At 40.5% G+C, this 14,545-nt stretch overlaps 1 protein-coding gene across 3 annotated transcripts in view; it reads left to right on the top strand.

The window, feature by feature from the left end:
* BTBD9 (BTB domain containing 9) overlaps positions 1-14,545 on the top strand; it is a 300,205-nt gene that overhangs the window by 244,822 nt on the left and 40,838 nt on the right. The window contains exon 10 of one of the 3 annotated variants that reach the window (XM_073338552.2): positions 3,595-3,690. The exons of the other annotated variants lie outside the window; for them this stretch is intronic. Within the exon in view, the coding sequence (XP_073194653.1) occupies positions 3,595-3,664 (70 nt within the window). The 3' untranslated portion in view covers positions 3,665-3,690. The remainder of the gene's footprint in view (positions 1-3,594; positions 3,691-14,545) is intronic. 3 annotated transcript variants of the gene reach the window in all.

Raw genomic sequence — 14,545 nt, 5'->3', positions numbered from 1 at the left:
AATTGGCTGGTCAAGGGCAGCTCCCGGCCGCAGGCGAGGGATCATGTGATGCTCCTCCTGTCCACGTATACCGCTTTGGGCCTGTTGGTAAACAACACCAAGTCCACGTTAGTCCCAGTTCAACACATAGTGTTTATCGGGGCGCTCCTGGATGCCTCGTCAGCCAGAGCCTCCCTCCCACCGGACAGGTTCGAGACCCTGAAGGGGCTCATCGACACGGCCACAAGGTTCCTGGTGACAGCAGCCAGAGCGTGCCTCCAGCTCTTGGGTCACATGTCGGAGTGCACGTACGTGGTCTGTCACGCCAGACTCAGGATGAGGCCCCTTCAGCTCTGGTTGGCCTCGGAGTTCTCCCAGGCCAGGGACAGGATGACAAAGTCCTCACCTTACCTGACTCGGAGATTGCCTCCGTACGGTGGTGGTCCGCCCCAAGCAACATGCTCCAAGGGGTCCCATTCAGGGACACGGCCCTGTCACTGGAACTGGTGTTCGATGCCTTGGACCTGGGTTGGGGGGCCCTTGTGGGGAACGTTCAGACCCAAGGTCTGTGGTCAGCTCAGGATCTGACCCTACACATAAATGTCAAGGAACTCAGGGCGGTACGACTGGCGTGAGTGGCCTTCCACTCGTGCGTAGAGTGCAGAGTGGTCAGGGTCTTCACGGACAACACCAGCCTTGATGTTCTATATCAACAGGCAAGGTGGGGCCCGATCCTCTGCCGCGAAGCCCTCAGGCTGTGGGATTTCTGTATAGCTGACGCGATCTGCCTAAAGGCCTTCCATCTACTGGGCGCACGGGCGGATCGCTTGAGCAGGGACTTCTCTCAGCATGAGTGGTCTCTCCACCACAGGCTTCTTTTCAGAGTGTGGGGGACTCCCCAGGTGTACCTGTTCGCTACTCGGCAGAATCGGCGCTATCCCAGATTCTGCTCCAGGGGGGAACTGGGACAGGGCGCTATCTCTGATGCCTTCCTCCTGTCCTGGTCAGGCCAGTTTCTCTATGCCTTACCCCCATTCCCACTGATCAGCAAGGACCTGGAGAAAGTAAAGATGGACAAGGCCTGGGTCCTCCTGATTGCCCCAGCATGGCCCAGGCAACATTGGTACGGGACCCTCGTGGGCCTGGCGGTTGCTCCACTGTGGCCATTGCCGTTTCGCCTGGACCTGCTCTCCCAGGTCTGGGGCTGCCTCTTCCACCCCAACCTAGCAGCTCTCCACCTCACGGCGTGGCTGCTCAGTGGTTAGGTAGGGAAGAAAGGACGTGCTCAGAAGGAGTTCAACGCGTCCTCCTAGAAAGCAGGCGGCCCTCCATGCGACGCGCCTACTTGGCAAAGTGGTCTCTGTTCTCCAGATGGGCGGATGAGCGGGGCGTTTCCCCAGTGGCCGCCCCAATCCAGCTTATCCTGGACTACCTTCTCCACCTTAGATCCCAGGGCCTGGCACCCTCATCAGTCAAGGTGCACCTGGCGGCCATATCAGCCTTCCATCCGCTGGTGCAGGGTCACACGGTATTCTCCCATGTTATGATTGGCCGGTTCTTCAAGGGTTGGACCGTCTTTTTCTGTATGTTAGGCCCCCGGTCCCGCAGTTGGACTTGAATCTGGTGTTGGGCCATCTCACGGGGGCCCCCGTTTGAGCCGCTAGGCATTTGTTCCTGGTCCCACCTCTCGTGGAAGTTGGCCTTCCTGGTGGCGGGATCATGTCAGCCAGGCGGGTCTTGGAGCTCAGGGCCCTGATCTCTGAGCCTCCATACACGGTTTTTCATAAGGACACGGTCCAGCTCTGCCCACACCCTGCGTTCTTCCCGAAGGTGGTCTCCACCTATCACATGGGTCAAGACATTTTTCTACCAGTCCTCTGCCCCAAGCCCCACGCATTCAGTGAGGAGTGCCGTCTCCACATGCTTGATGTGCGACGGGCGCTGGCTTTCTATCTCGAGCGGATCAAGCCATTCAGAAAGTCCTCGCAACTATTCATCGCCTCGACTGAGCACATGAGAGGTCGGTTGATCTCCACTCAGTGGTTCTCCAACCGGATCACTTCATGCATCCGTACCTGTTATGATTTGGCAAGTATCCCCCTGCCACCGATTGTGAAAGTGCACTTGACTCAAGCGCAAGCCTCGTCGGCTGCCTTCTTGACCCACATCCCCATCCAGGACATTTGTAAGGCTGCCACGTGGTCCTCGGTTCACACGTTCACCTCGCACAATACGATCATCTCCCAAACCAGGGATGTCGCCGGGTTCGGCAGGGCTGTACTCCATCCCGAGAATTTTTGTGAACTCCTACCCAGCTCCAACAGATATAGCTTGGAATCACCTATTGTGGAATAGACATGAACAATCACTTGAAGAAGAAAAGACAGTTACCTTTTCCATAACTGGTGTTCTTCAAGATGTGTTGCTCATGTCTATTCCACATCCCACCCTCCTTCCCCTCTGTTGGAGGAGTTTGGCAAGAAGGAACTGAGGGTGGGGGAAGCACACAGCTCCCCTTATACCACGCCATAGAGGCACCGCTCCAGGGGTTGCTGGGGCACTCCCCCCCATGGGTACTGCTAGGGGGAAAACTTCCGGCACCAGTGCACATGGTGAGCACGCACACCTATTGTGGAATAGACATGAGCAACACAACTCGAAGAACACCAGTTATGGAAAAGGTAACTATCTTTTATTAAAATATGTTCAGTGCAGGCACAGAGCAGAAGAGGTGTCCATTTTCAACAAATATGGAGACCGATTCTCCAATCTTTACTCAGACAAAACGCTCATAGAAGTCTGAAATATTGTATGAGTAGACACTCCAGGGTTAGGACCGTGATTTTTAACCTTTGTCAGTACTGCCATCTTCATACAGGCAAAACTCTTGAATTCTCTGGGAGCTGGACCTGAGTAAAGGACTGTTGGATTTGGCCAAATGAAAGAGCCAAAGCCTTCTATGGAGGAAGTTAGAATCTTGATGCATCCAGGCAACATTTTCCCTTTATCACAAAGAAAATGGCTTATTTAATCTACAAACTGTAATTCTGGGAAAATTTTAGGTATAACAAGAAATCTCAAATTTGAGGGTCTCATTTCCTTTAAAGAGCAATAGGTTCTCAAACATGAGGCTAATAAAGATCGTTCATTGAAAAAGAGCAAAGAGGTTAATCTTTCACTGTATAAAATTATGAGTTTCATACACTAATTGGTCCCTAACAAAAGTGGTATCTAGGAGAGTCTTCCTGAATATTTTTAAAATTATATTTATTCCCTCTAAAAAAGTATGTTTTATGTTATTACTGACCTGAAATAAGTATGGATGTTTATTAATGAACTAACTATTGTCAGTTTTTATGGAAAGATGGCTATTTGACTGCTGTAGTCTTTCATATCAATGTGATTTTATTTTTTAAATATGTTGAAAAGAATTCAGAAATTCTTGGCTGTATCTCAAGTATATAGAATAGTCATACTTTTCTGTTAGCCAAAGAACATGACCCCATATTTGGTGCTCAGATACATATGTGAAGTAACATGGGTATTTTTCCAGAAATAGATGAAGAAAACTTAACACAGAGAGTTGCATCCTGATCACTGCTCTTCTCTCACTAGAACACAGTACTTGCCCATTTTTACCACCTTCCACCTGAAGACCTCAAGTTACTTTACAGTTGTTAAATGACTTAAGCTTCACAGTATCATTGTCAGGTATGTAAATATTATCATCTGCATTTTATAGATGGGCATGCTGAAGTACCCTGAGGTTGTGACATACCCCATTTCTCACAGAAAGTCCGTGATCTTCTCATTCCTAGTTCTGTGCTTTAACCACAGGATTATCTTTGGCTTCTCCTCTTTGCACTTTTTACAGCTTGGTGTCCGCTTCACTCAGTCAAGTGTCTCTGTGACTAAAGGAAAATCAGTACAATGTGAAAACCTGATTTTATTAATTCAGAGGCTGATACGTTAATTACAGGGATATCAAAATGTAAACAGTCCCCTCCAACCAAATCAACTTTTAACTTTTCATATTTATCAAGTATAGTTTGCCAAATTTCTGTCTATGAAACTTCTTCTCCTGAAAGTTTAAATAACCCAGTGTCTGACTGCCCTCTTAACACACAAAAAAAGGGGGTGGGGGTCTCCTCCTTCTGATTATCTTTACTACATATCATAATGAGTAAAACATTTTCCAATTTCAGAATCAAATGTCTCCCTCAGTAACTTCATTTGTAGGTGATGGAGAACAAACTATTACCACGAGTGCTTTTAAATAAATCATAATTATGTATGCAGAAGCCTCAACTAAATTTGGGTACTCAATGACTAATCACAATTGGGAAAGGTTGAAATATGTAATTTGTTTAAATAGACAGTTCCCAGCCTCTCCTCCCCACACGTATTTCTACTTTCTTCTTTTGGGTTACAGTAGTTTTACTACTAAATGTCACCTGAAGAGAATTAAAAGCACTCCTAAATGCAACTTGCACACATCCGTTTAAAGGTATAATTGATGCTTTTACATTTGCAACATGAGCAGATCTTTTGGAAAATATAGCCTACAACCTTTTATCTTCTGTTTTGTTCTTTTGATATTTGTAAATGTTAAGCAATGTAAATTATGAGGCTTTTGAAGTTGAAGTATCCACAGTGAAGATCAAAATGTTAAAAAGGCTTTCAAGGGGTATAATATCTCTTCATACTGGGTTTTTTTTTTTTTTTCATTTCTTGATTTAACCTGTTTTCTCTTTAGATTATTTTAGCAGATGTATCAGCAGCAGCCGTAGTTAAAGTTGCATAAGCATATACATTGTAACTGTAAATTATTAAAATGTAATACTGTAGAGAGAAGAGAATTTTAAGTGTAACTCAATAAAGATACACTGGACCATTATGACAATGAAAGCAAAGTACGCAAGAATGAATGGTATTACAAGATGCTACTCATGTATGTCTTAGGCTGTTGGAAATACTTCAGGAGGATATATGGCTTTATTTGAGTTTTTTGTATAAAAAAGCTTTTCTAGAAAGCTGAGAAACATAATGCTTGACTTGAAAATACTGGTACCAGGGGAGAGTGGGCCAGTTATAGTCAGTTTGCTCTCTAATTAAGTTAGAAAAGTTTCTTTACCGAATAGCTAGTTAACCATGAGTATGCCATGATTCTCTTTGGCATGGTTAGAGTTGCAAATATAACCTTACCTTTGACATTTCTCAACATTTGAGTGCGTAATCATATCAAACAATCTCAGTTATACATATAAAGCTTCCAGAGCTTTGGAAGATGGTGAAAGCGGTCTAATTTCAGCTGAAAATACTGGCTGTTCTGAAACTATATAGAAACACATATGTTTGTCTACTGATTAAATCTGTTTCTGTAATTGGGTAACATTACAATAGCACATTTAATGACAAATATCTCCCCTTTACAGACCCATTAAACATGGGGGACTAGCTTTTCCAAATATTCTATGGTACTCCCAAGCCAGCCAGCTCTAAGCAGAAGTGGAGTGGGAATGCCCTAACCCAGCCAAACACTGGGTCTTCATAGAACAAGAAAATTGTGGCAGTGTAAATATCACTATGCTAGTATGGATTAATAAAAAAAATCATGCCCACACATCATTTACACACATCCTTTAACAAAGGCTACTTTGTAGGTTTGGGATAGAAATAAGATCAGTTCTTTTCCTTTGCCAGTGACACCTACCGCTAATAATCCACATCTTAACCCGTATCACAAACCAGAAAGCTTCAAAGATTGGGAGAATCATGGGCACTCACAGTTGACTAGCTATTCAGTAAAATTTTCCAACTTAATTAGAGAGCAAAACTAGCTACAACTGGCCCATTCTTGCCAATTCCAGTACTTTTGAGTCAGGCATTATATTTCTTAGCTTTCTAGAGAGAGAAATTTCTAAAAAATTTTCTTTTTTATACGGAAAGCTAACTTTAATAGATAGCACAATAAAATAATAAGATTCTGATTCAGTGGTATCTCACACCAGTTAGGTTAAATATATATATAGATGGAATGGGAATGCATGTTGGAGAAATTGTGGTGAAAGAGGAGAATTAATGCATATATAGCGGAAATGTCAAGTCATTAGAGAGTACTGGGATGCAATCTGTAACCAAATATCACAAATTGTTGGATATTTATTACCGAATGATCCTTTGGTAATCTTCTTTGGGCTTGCTAGTGGAAATGGTGACAAGAGGAAATGAAAAATTACTTTCATCTGCTAGTAACCGGTCAACTATTGGTAGCCTCTCATAGGAAAGAGAAAAATAGTACAACTATAGAGGAATGGTTCAAAAAATATGGGAGGTTGTGGTTATAGAAAAAATAATACGCTAACTATGTACTGAGCAAAACAGACATTGATACTTAAATATTTAGTTATTTTTATTCAATACTCAGACATAGTACATTCACCTTAAAAAACACAACACACCTGTCAATTTTTTTGAATAATAATATTTGATAGACATGCCTGCTCTGTTAATATGTGTATATTGAGATTTCACTCAATAAAATCCCTGAAGTGACATATGTGTCATAATGATGCTCACTTTGTAATGTGGTAACACCTCATTAAATAGAAAGATCTGATGACTGTATCCCTATATAATGTTTCTTTAAACAAAAACAACTGTTGTAATGATTGTTTTGTTTTTGATATTTACATGGCAAGAATTTGTAAGCTTGTTAAAAATTCTTAAATAAATAAATAGTTTATATATAATATATATATATACACACACACACCCTTTTAGAATTTGTTTAATTGGTTAAAGTAGATTTTTTTCTGAATTAAAATTTAGATTTTACAAAAACTTAAATCAGAAGCTACTGCAGAAATAAGGAAATATCCTGATGTTTTAATCAGTCCAATATTTGACTGATTCTTATCTAGTTCAAATTCAGCAGAAATGGATATAGCGTTCCCACAATGGTGTCCATTGGAGCTATAGATGTCACATTGTTGCCAGACAGCTTCCCATTTTATAAATATAACCTAAGAATTAGAACTATATGAAAGCAGAAATGACTTGTGCTGACACACAAGAGATCATGGCCAGTAGCATGCACAGTTCATTAGAGAAGGAAAGATTAATGCACTGACTGCCAGATGTACAGCTGATCTGTCGTTAAACAGAGAGATTCTGACTTAGTTGTTAGCAGTCTCTCAGGCTTTTCAAAACATTATATATTCTGTGCAACAAATGCTGGAGTAGGGAAATGATCTATTTTAGAATACTTTGAGCTTATTGTAGTCATCATTTTCTTTTTTTGCTGTATGAGCTCTCACTCTAATTATTTAGATCTTCTTCCATGGTTATGAAAATAAGATGTATGAGATTTTTTTTAAAAACTTTCCCCTCAATATTTAATCCTCTCAATTTTGCTTCTTAATCAGCTAATGAGGGCGAAAGACTCACCCTCCCAGCTGAATGTGTTGCTGCACTCAACCTCTTCTGGTTTACAGTACTGGATTAATTCTTTATCACTCTCAGGATTGCTCATTGCACAGTTCTGGGCCATTAGAGAATAGGCTTATATTTAAAATCAACATTCTGTAGATGTTACTCAGAGGTTTAATGTAGTTAAGACCTTAATGCCTAGTTTGGTAAAGATATTTAAGGATATTGAAGAAATGGTGCAAAGCAGAGAAATTTAATATATGGCCATTTCTGCAGATATTAAAGAATTAAGATGTTGAGAAACTGATATGGCCACCTGGACAGACCACTCCTGTGGAGAAATATGAAATTCATAGAAGTGTACTTTGTGATCTGGAGGTGGAAGGAATTGTACATTTCTTGTAAATTGCATCATGAATACTTCTTTCCCTTTTATATTAGCCTATAGCCAGTCAGGTAGAGCTTTACATATTTTTTGTGGGATACGTAACTCTTTTTGGCATGTACAGCTCGGTATTTTGAAGATGACAATAAATTATGAATACATCTTCTAAGTCTCGTGGGTATTGTGCTAGCCAGATTAGACTCATAGGTCACTTTATGAGCAGGCAGCAATTATGTCTTTCAAAACTAAACTAAAATCAGACTATGGCCCAGGATTTTTCACTGATTTTGTCTTTCAAGATGTAGAATTATTTTCAGTGGCCAGTTTACTTTAAATGTGTTTAAGTGTTGGTATTTTCATTAGTTCTCATTCAGAGACTTTTCTGTCATCTAATACAATTTGCCTTCTGTAAGTTTTTTACTTTCTTAACTTCATTCCATTACTTCTAGTTATACTCCCATATATCATACTAAATAATAGCTCCTCTCTCTTTCAGATATTTGTAGTGGTTACCATGTTCCACTCTTGAGTCATCTCTGGCAGGCTATGCATATTTAAATCTTTCCTCAAAAATCTAACCCTCCAGCTCCACATTTTTGTTGTTCTTCTGTAAGCATTCTCCAATTTGCTAGTATATCTTTATTAACAAGATGTCCAGAGTGAGTGCAATATTCAAAGTGTGCAGTGTGGAGCCATTATATGATGTGATCTCTTTATATGCAACCAACACATGGATTGTAATTGCAACCAAATCATTTTCAAGAGCAAAGAAATGCTTCTGCACAGTAACTTGCTGTGTAGACAAGCCCCTGGTTTTCTTTTGGTATCACTGTTCTTTCCCAGGAAACATATATGTGTGGCATTATTTTTTCCATAGATGTATTATATTGATCATCACTGGTACTGGCATCTCCTCCCAAACTGATGTAATCTGTGAGCTTCCTTAACATGCTATTAAAGTCCACCCCATGATCATCAACAAGGTCAGAGAAAACATGGATCTCTGGGGTACTCCATAAGAAACCTTTTCCATTCTTGAGATTTTGCCATTTACTGTTTGTTTACCTTCTTTTTGCCAGTTTCCAATCCATGTGATAGTGTTTTTCTCCAGGCCAAGTGGAATTAATTTTTAGGAGTAATATATCAGAAATCTGAGTGAATAATTGCTATAGAAAAATGTAGAAAATGAATTTTGTCTCTTCATTTTGTAAATAGTCCATAAACAGATTATGATCTTCAATTCATCATTTTTCAGAAATATTCACTGAATAATTCTGGAGAATAATTCTTGTTCTATAGAGTGTTTATGAAGAATACTCTGTATGGGCTCAATGAACTGAAATGTCAAATTCTAGCTTTTTTAATTGGACACTTAGGCCCAAATACTGAGTTGTGGCCAAAGAGCACTTGGCACAGCTTGAGAGATTTGGACAATGGTGGTTTTAAGCCACCTGTGCGTGCCTCTACTTGGGGAGACGTTTTGGCACTAGGATGCTCCCCGACATAAAATGGGGCAACTTACATCAGCTGTCAGTGGCCCCATGGCATAAATATAAAGGGAAGGGTAAACCCCTTTAAAATCCCTCCTGGCCAGAGGAAAAATCCTCTCACCCGTAAAAGGTTAAGAAGCTAAAGGTAACCTCGCTGGCACCTGACCAAAATGACCAATGAGGAGACAAGATACTTTCAAAAGCTGGGAGGGGGGAGAGAAACAAAGGGTCTGTGTGTCTGTCTATATGCTGCTTTTGCTGGGGATAGAACAGGAATGGAGTCTTAGAACTTTTAGTAAGTAATCTAGCTAGGTATGTGTTAGATTATGATTTCTTTAAATGGCTGAGAAAAGAATTGTGCTGAATAGAATGACTATTTCTGTCTGTGTGTCTTTTTTGTAACTTAAGGTTTTGCCTAGAGGGATTCTCTATGTTTTGAATCTAATTACCCTGTAAGGTATCTACCATCCTGATTTTACAGAGGTGATTTCTTTACTTCTATTTACTTCTATTTCTATTAAAAGTCTTCTTGTAAGAAAACTGAATGCTTTTTCATTGTTCTCAGATCCAAGGGTTTGGGTCTGTGGTCTCCTATGCAAATTAGTGAGGATTTTTACCAAACCTTTCCCAGGAAGTGGGGTGCAAGGGTTGGGAGGATTTTGGGGGGAAAGACGTGTCCAAACTGCGTTTCCCAGTAAATCCAGTTAGAGTTTGGTGGTGGCAGTGGATATTCCAAGGACAAAGGATAAAATTAATTTGTACCTTGGGGAAGTTTTAACCTAAGCTGGTAAAAGTAAGCTTAGGAGGTTTTCATGCAGGTCCCCACATCTGTACCCTAGAGTTCAGAGTCGGGGAGGAACCTTGACACCCCAACAGACCATTTCAACACCCAGAAATCATTTGGGAGTAAGGGGGCCTTGCCCACCACACCCATTACCCTTGTTTACTGAAGACAGAAATTAGAATCCTTTCTTTTTTTGAAGATTAGTACTAGATATGCTTTTCTCCAATTTCTTGGTACTTCCCAGTTTTTTCAGTAGTTTTCAAAACTAATTTCTAGTAGTGTGTAGTAAGTTTATTTGCTAACTTGCTTAATAGCTTAGGATATAGACTACCCAGACTTTTATGGATCTGATTCTCACTGTCAATGAGGTGTAAATGGGGCCTTAGTGTAAATTAATCAGTTCTGTATGTGTTCAAACTTTCTACATATTTCCTAATTGCATTTTATTAATAGCTATTTTATAATGTCTAGTCACTTCCTCATTGTCAATGTTCTTTTCTATATTTTTGTTATGGAAGATTTTTTTTTGATAAGGAAGTTAGTATCTCAGACATTTTTAAATCATTAATTTCTTTGGTTATTCCAATGGTGGCCATCTCTGACTAAAAGCCATTAATTAGATGCTTGACTCATTTATTCTGGATAAATTGGCTTTAAAAAACTTGTTGCTTTTTTTTTTTCCTACTGAGAAAGAGCATCCTGTTTGTTCAGTGTATCTGATTCTGCTGTGCCTCAGACTTTAACTTTACTCCCAAAATTAGAAAACTTGGACCCAGCCCTGGACCCTTGATTTTTCCCTTTTTATACTTCCATATCTTTCCTGCTTTAGTCTGCTTGTTGCCATCTCCTGAATATTACCAGATTTTATCCTTACTCAGTCCTGACAAGAAATCTATATTCATGTCTTAATTACCTCTCATTTCAACTATTGCAATTACCTCATTATGTTTTTTTTTTAAATCCTTACTTTTCCAACTTCAGGAATGCCACAGTGTGGCAGCCAGATTATTCTCTTATTACTCGAAACAAGATATTTTTGCCATCTTCCATCATTGCTGATGGCTCCTTAGCCAAAGCCAATTCAAAACTATACTCTTGGTTTTCATAACTTAGTTGACTTGCTGTACCATACCTCTGTGACTTTCCACTATTGTGGTGGTGTCCTTTCACTTAAGCTACCCTTTCCTCCTACGTGGGACTCACATGATCTATTTTTCTGAACTAGAAAGTTTTCTAGTTTTCCTTTTCTCTATAGCTAGTGATTGACAATCTCCAGTTTGATCAAACATTTGTAATATTCTTACAATAAATTGTGTGTAAAAAGAAAATAAATGGAATTATACATTAGTCCAGGATTTCTTGTTTGTAGTTATAGTAATATTTCTTTATAGAAATTCTTTTTTCAATTGGGGCTTGCTTTGTAGAGGGCACAACTGTCCATCAATTTAATATTCCACCATGCTATGTTTTTTTGCACCTGCCTTACTGTTTAATACAGTCATAGGACCAAATCTAGAGATCATGGATAAGATACTGTAAAGGAGCCTCAGGGACCTATACCACCTTCGGGCCTGTCTCACCACACTGGCGCCTCCTGCTGGCCATTTCGGAATTAGCGCCGGTCAGCGGGTGTGCCCTCCAGTGGTGGTGGCTCTCCCGTCCTCGTCTCCACTTGCAGACCCACTGCAGTTCCAGTCTCACTGCCTCTGCTTTGTATCACAGCCCTCCGGCCATGTCACAATCCGGGTTCCCCTCTTCCGGGGGACTCCTTCTGCAACAGTCTAGCCGCTCCTCACAGTGGCTTGGCAGTCCATAGCCTGGCCACTTCTTCACCGGTGGTGGGGGAGACCAAGGCCCAGGCCCACCCACTACTCTGGGCCTGTAAACAACAGTTTCCCGCTGCCCCTCCTTTCTTTCTCCAGCAATCTGTCTCAATTCTCTGGGCCACTTCCCCACAGCCTGAACACCTTTGGCTCCTGCCTTTGGCTCCTTCACCCTCCTCCCAGGGCCTTGGGCCTGCAAGCCCTAGCAGCCCTGTTCATGGTGCTAGCCACTGCCCTAATTGGCTGTTCCTTGCAGCCCTTCAGGCTGGGTTTTAACCCTATCAGGGCCAGTGCAGGGCAGGCGCCCCATCACATGGCCCTTAAGTATGTACATTACAATAACTTAGACTCATGGACTTATCATGACATCATACTGGAGATTCAAGGAACTTCTATGACCTGTGCTATAAAATAGATCAGACTAAACAATCCCAGTGGACCCTTGTGGCCTTAAAGTCTATGAATATATGAATCTTACTGACTTGTATGTTGCACCTTTAACATATCACATTTCAGTTTGGCTCCCAGCCTCGAGCAGCTCTGGAGATGTCTGCTAAACCTTGTGCAACTATTGCCAACTCTGGTGAACCTAACAAATACTAATAGGCTGCTAAACTAATCTACGTGTTACTGAAACCTATGCACCTGAAACCTGAACACACCATTTCCACTAATACAGCTTCCCATCCCCTTGTCAAGGGCACACTCACAGTTGGTGGAACAGGGGTTGGAGAGTACTGGTGACTGCCTGCCCATATTTGAATGTTTGGAAAAGTACTGAATGGAGTTCCTGCTCTTATATCTTCAAAACTACACTGGACAAAACACTAGAAAATATAATAGAAACAATCCTGCATTGATCCCTGGGACTATGGCCTGGATGGGACCTAAAAAGTCTTTTTATATCATTGGCTTTTTTCATGAATACACTTTTTTCTTTTCTTCTTCCATTTCATGGTTGTATATTTTAAATAATGACATTTTGGCTAAATTTGGATCTGTAAGGCATCTCATGGCCAACCATATCTTGAGAAACTGCTTTTGCTGAGCTGTGGTATTCTGAAAATAAATATTTTTCATCTGAATATAAATAAATACACATACCCCCATAACCAACGCCATTGTAATTGTTACCACAAAATAATAATCCAAACATCAGGCATTCCCTATGAGAGAGGGTTGATTACCCTGTGGTGTAAGGGAAGGCCTACCTAATGTTGCAATTCTTATTTGATTGTAGTGTTTATTTGCTGTGGAGTTGATTGTTGTATAAGATAGTCATTTAGCTATCTAATTAATAGAAACTGTCTGAATGTTCACAAACTAGGTGATAGGTTGCTCTTCACATGCCTGGTGCCGCTAGTGTTTGCAGCTGCCCTTTGTTATAGAAGTGGCCATTAAACCACAGTGACTGTTAGAATCACTTGTACAGACACAAACCAAGTCAAAGGTTAATGTATCTTGTGCTAAAGGTGGCATTTCTGTTCTCTTCCGAAAAGATTTGTCCTAATTAGATTGCTGACATGCAGGATCTAATTTCATTACACCCTTGAAAAATCACAATTTTGCCTTGGCTGACCAAATCATGTGTAGTTTTTATAGCATTGAAAATACCACTTGGCTGGCACAAAATGTTATAACGCATTCACAATATTAAACTATTGATTCATTCCAAGTAAAGTTTGTACCGGAAAAATTAAATACATGAATCATAGAAATCAGAGATGGAGCAGAATTATTAAGTCTTCAGGTTCATCCCTTGGGGGCTGCTGCAGGATTGTTCCCTACAGTATATTTGCTAGAGTTATATTCAGTCAGTACAATTTCCTATGACTCAAGTGACAGGGCTTTCACCCCTTTCTGATGGTAACTACTCCCCAATTTAGTAGATTTCTACCATTAGTAATCCTTCCTGATATTCAGTCTGAATGTGCCTATCTAATTTCACTTAATTGCTTCCCCTATATCACACTAAACAAGCACTCTCCTTTCTTGAATTTCACACTCTTCAAATAGCATATTTATAGACAGTCATTCTGTCTCTCCCACCACCTTAGTTGTACAAGTTTAGCTAATATTTAGTTTTTAATCTTTCTTCATAAATCAATCCCTCCAGCCTCTAAATCATTTTTGTCATCTTCTCTGAACTCCCTCCAATATGTCTATATCTTTTTGGTGTTGAGATGCAGGGAGTTGAATGAGTATTCAAAGTTTAGTCTCACCAGAATCATACGGAGATAACCTATCATCTCCCTGCTCTCTGACATGATGCAAACCAAAAATTGCACTCATTTTTTTGGACAGCCATATTTCATGTCTAAAATAGTTCAAATTTGAATCACTATGAACTTGGGTCAGTGTTTTTGCTGTTCAAATTGCACAAGACTGAATTACAAGCTGAGTGGCCTTGTTTCCAAAGATCAGGTTAATAGCTAATTCGGTGTGGTGAGAATAGTGGAAGAAGAATTTTCTGCCTTAATTATCAATCTCTAGCATGTTTGTATGTTGTTACAGAGAGACAGATAATGATTTACCTTTTTACCAGTTTATTTTCATCTTTGAAGTGATACTACAATTTACTACATTCTTTGGAGTTTGACATGTCAATTAGATGTTATCGACAGTAATAGAGGGCCAGTTCCTGTAAATGTGA

Source organism: Lepidochelys kempii, chromosome 3 (assembly GCF_965140285.1).
Source record: "Lepidochelys kempii isolate rLepKem1 chromosome 3, rLepKem1.hap1, whole genome shotgun sequence".
NCBI classification, from domain to species: domain Eukaryota; kingdom Metazoa; phylum Chordata; order Testudines; family Cheloniidae; genus Lepidochelys; species Lepidochelys kempii.
The sequence above is the reverse complement of the archived record's forward strand: the minus strand, read 5'-3'. Positions and strand labels throughout refer to the sequence as shown.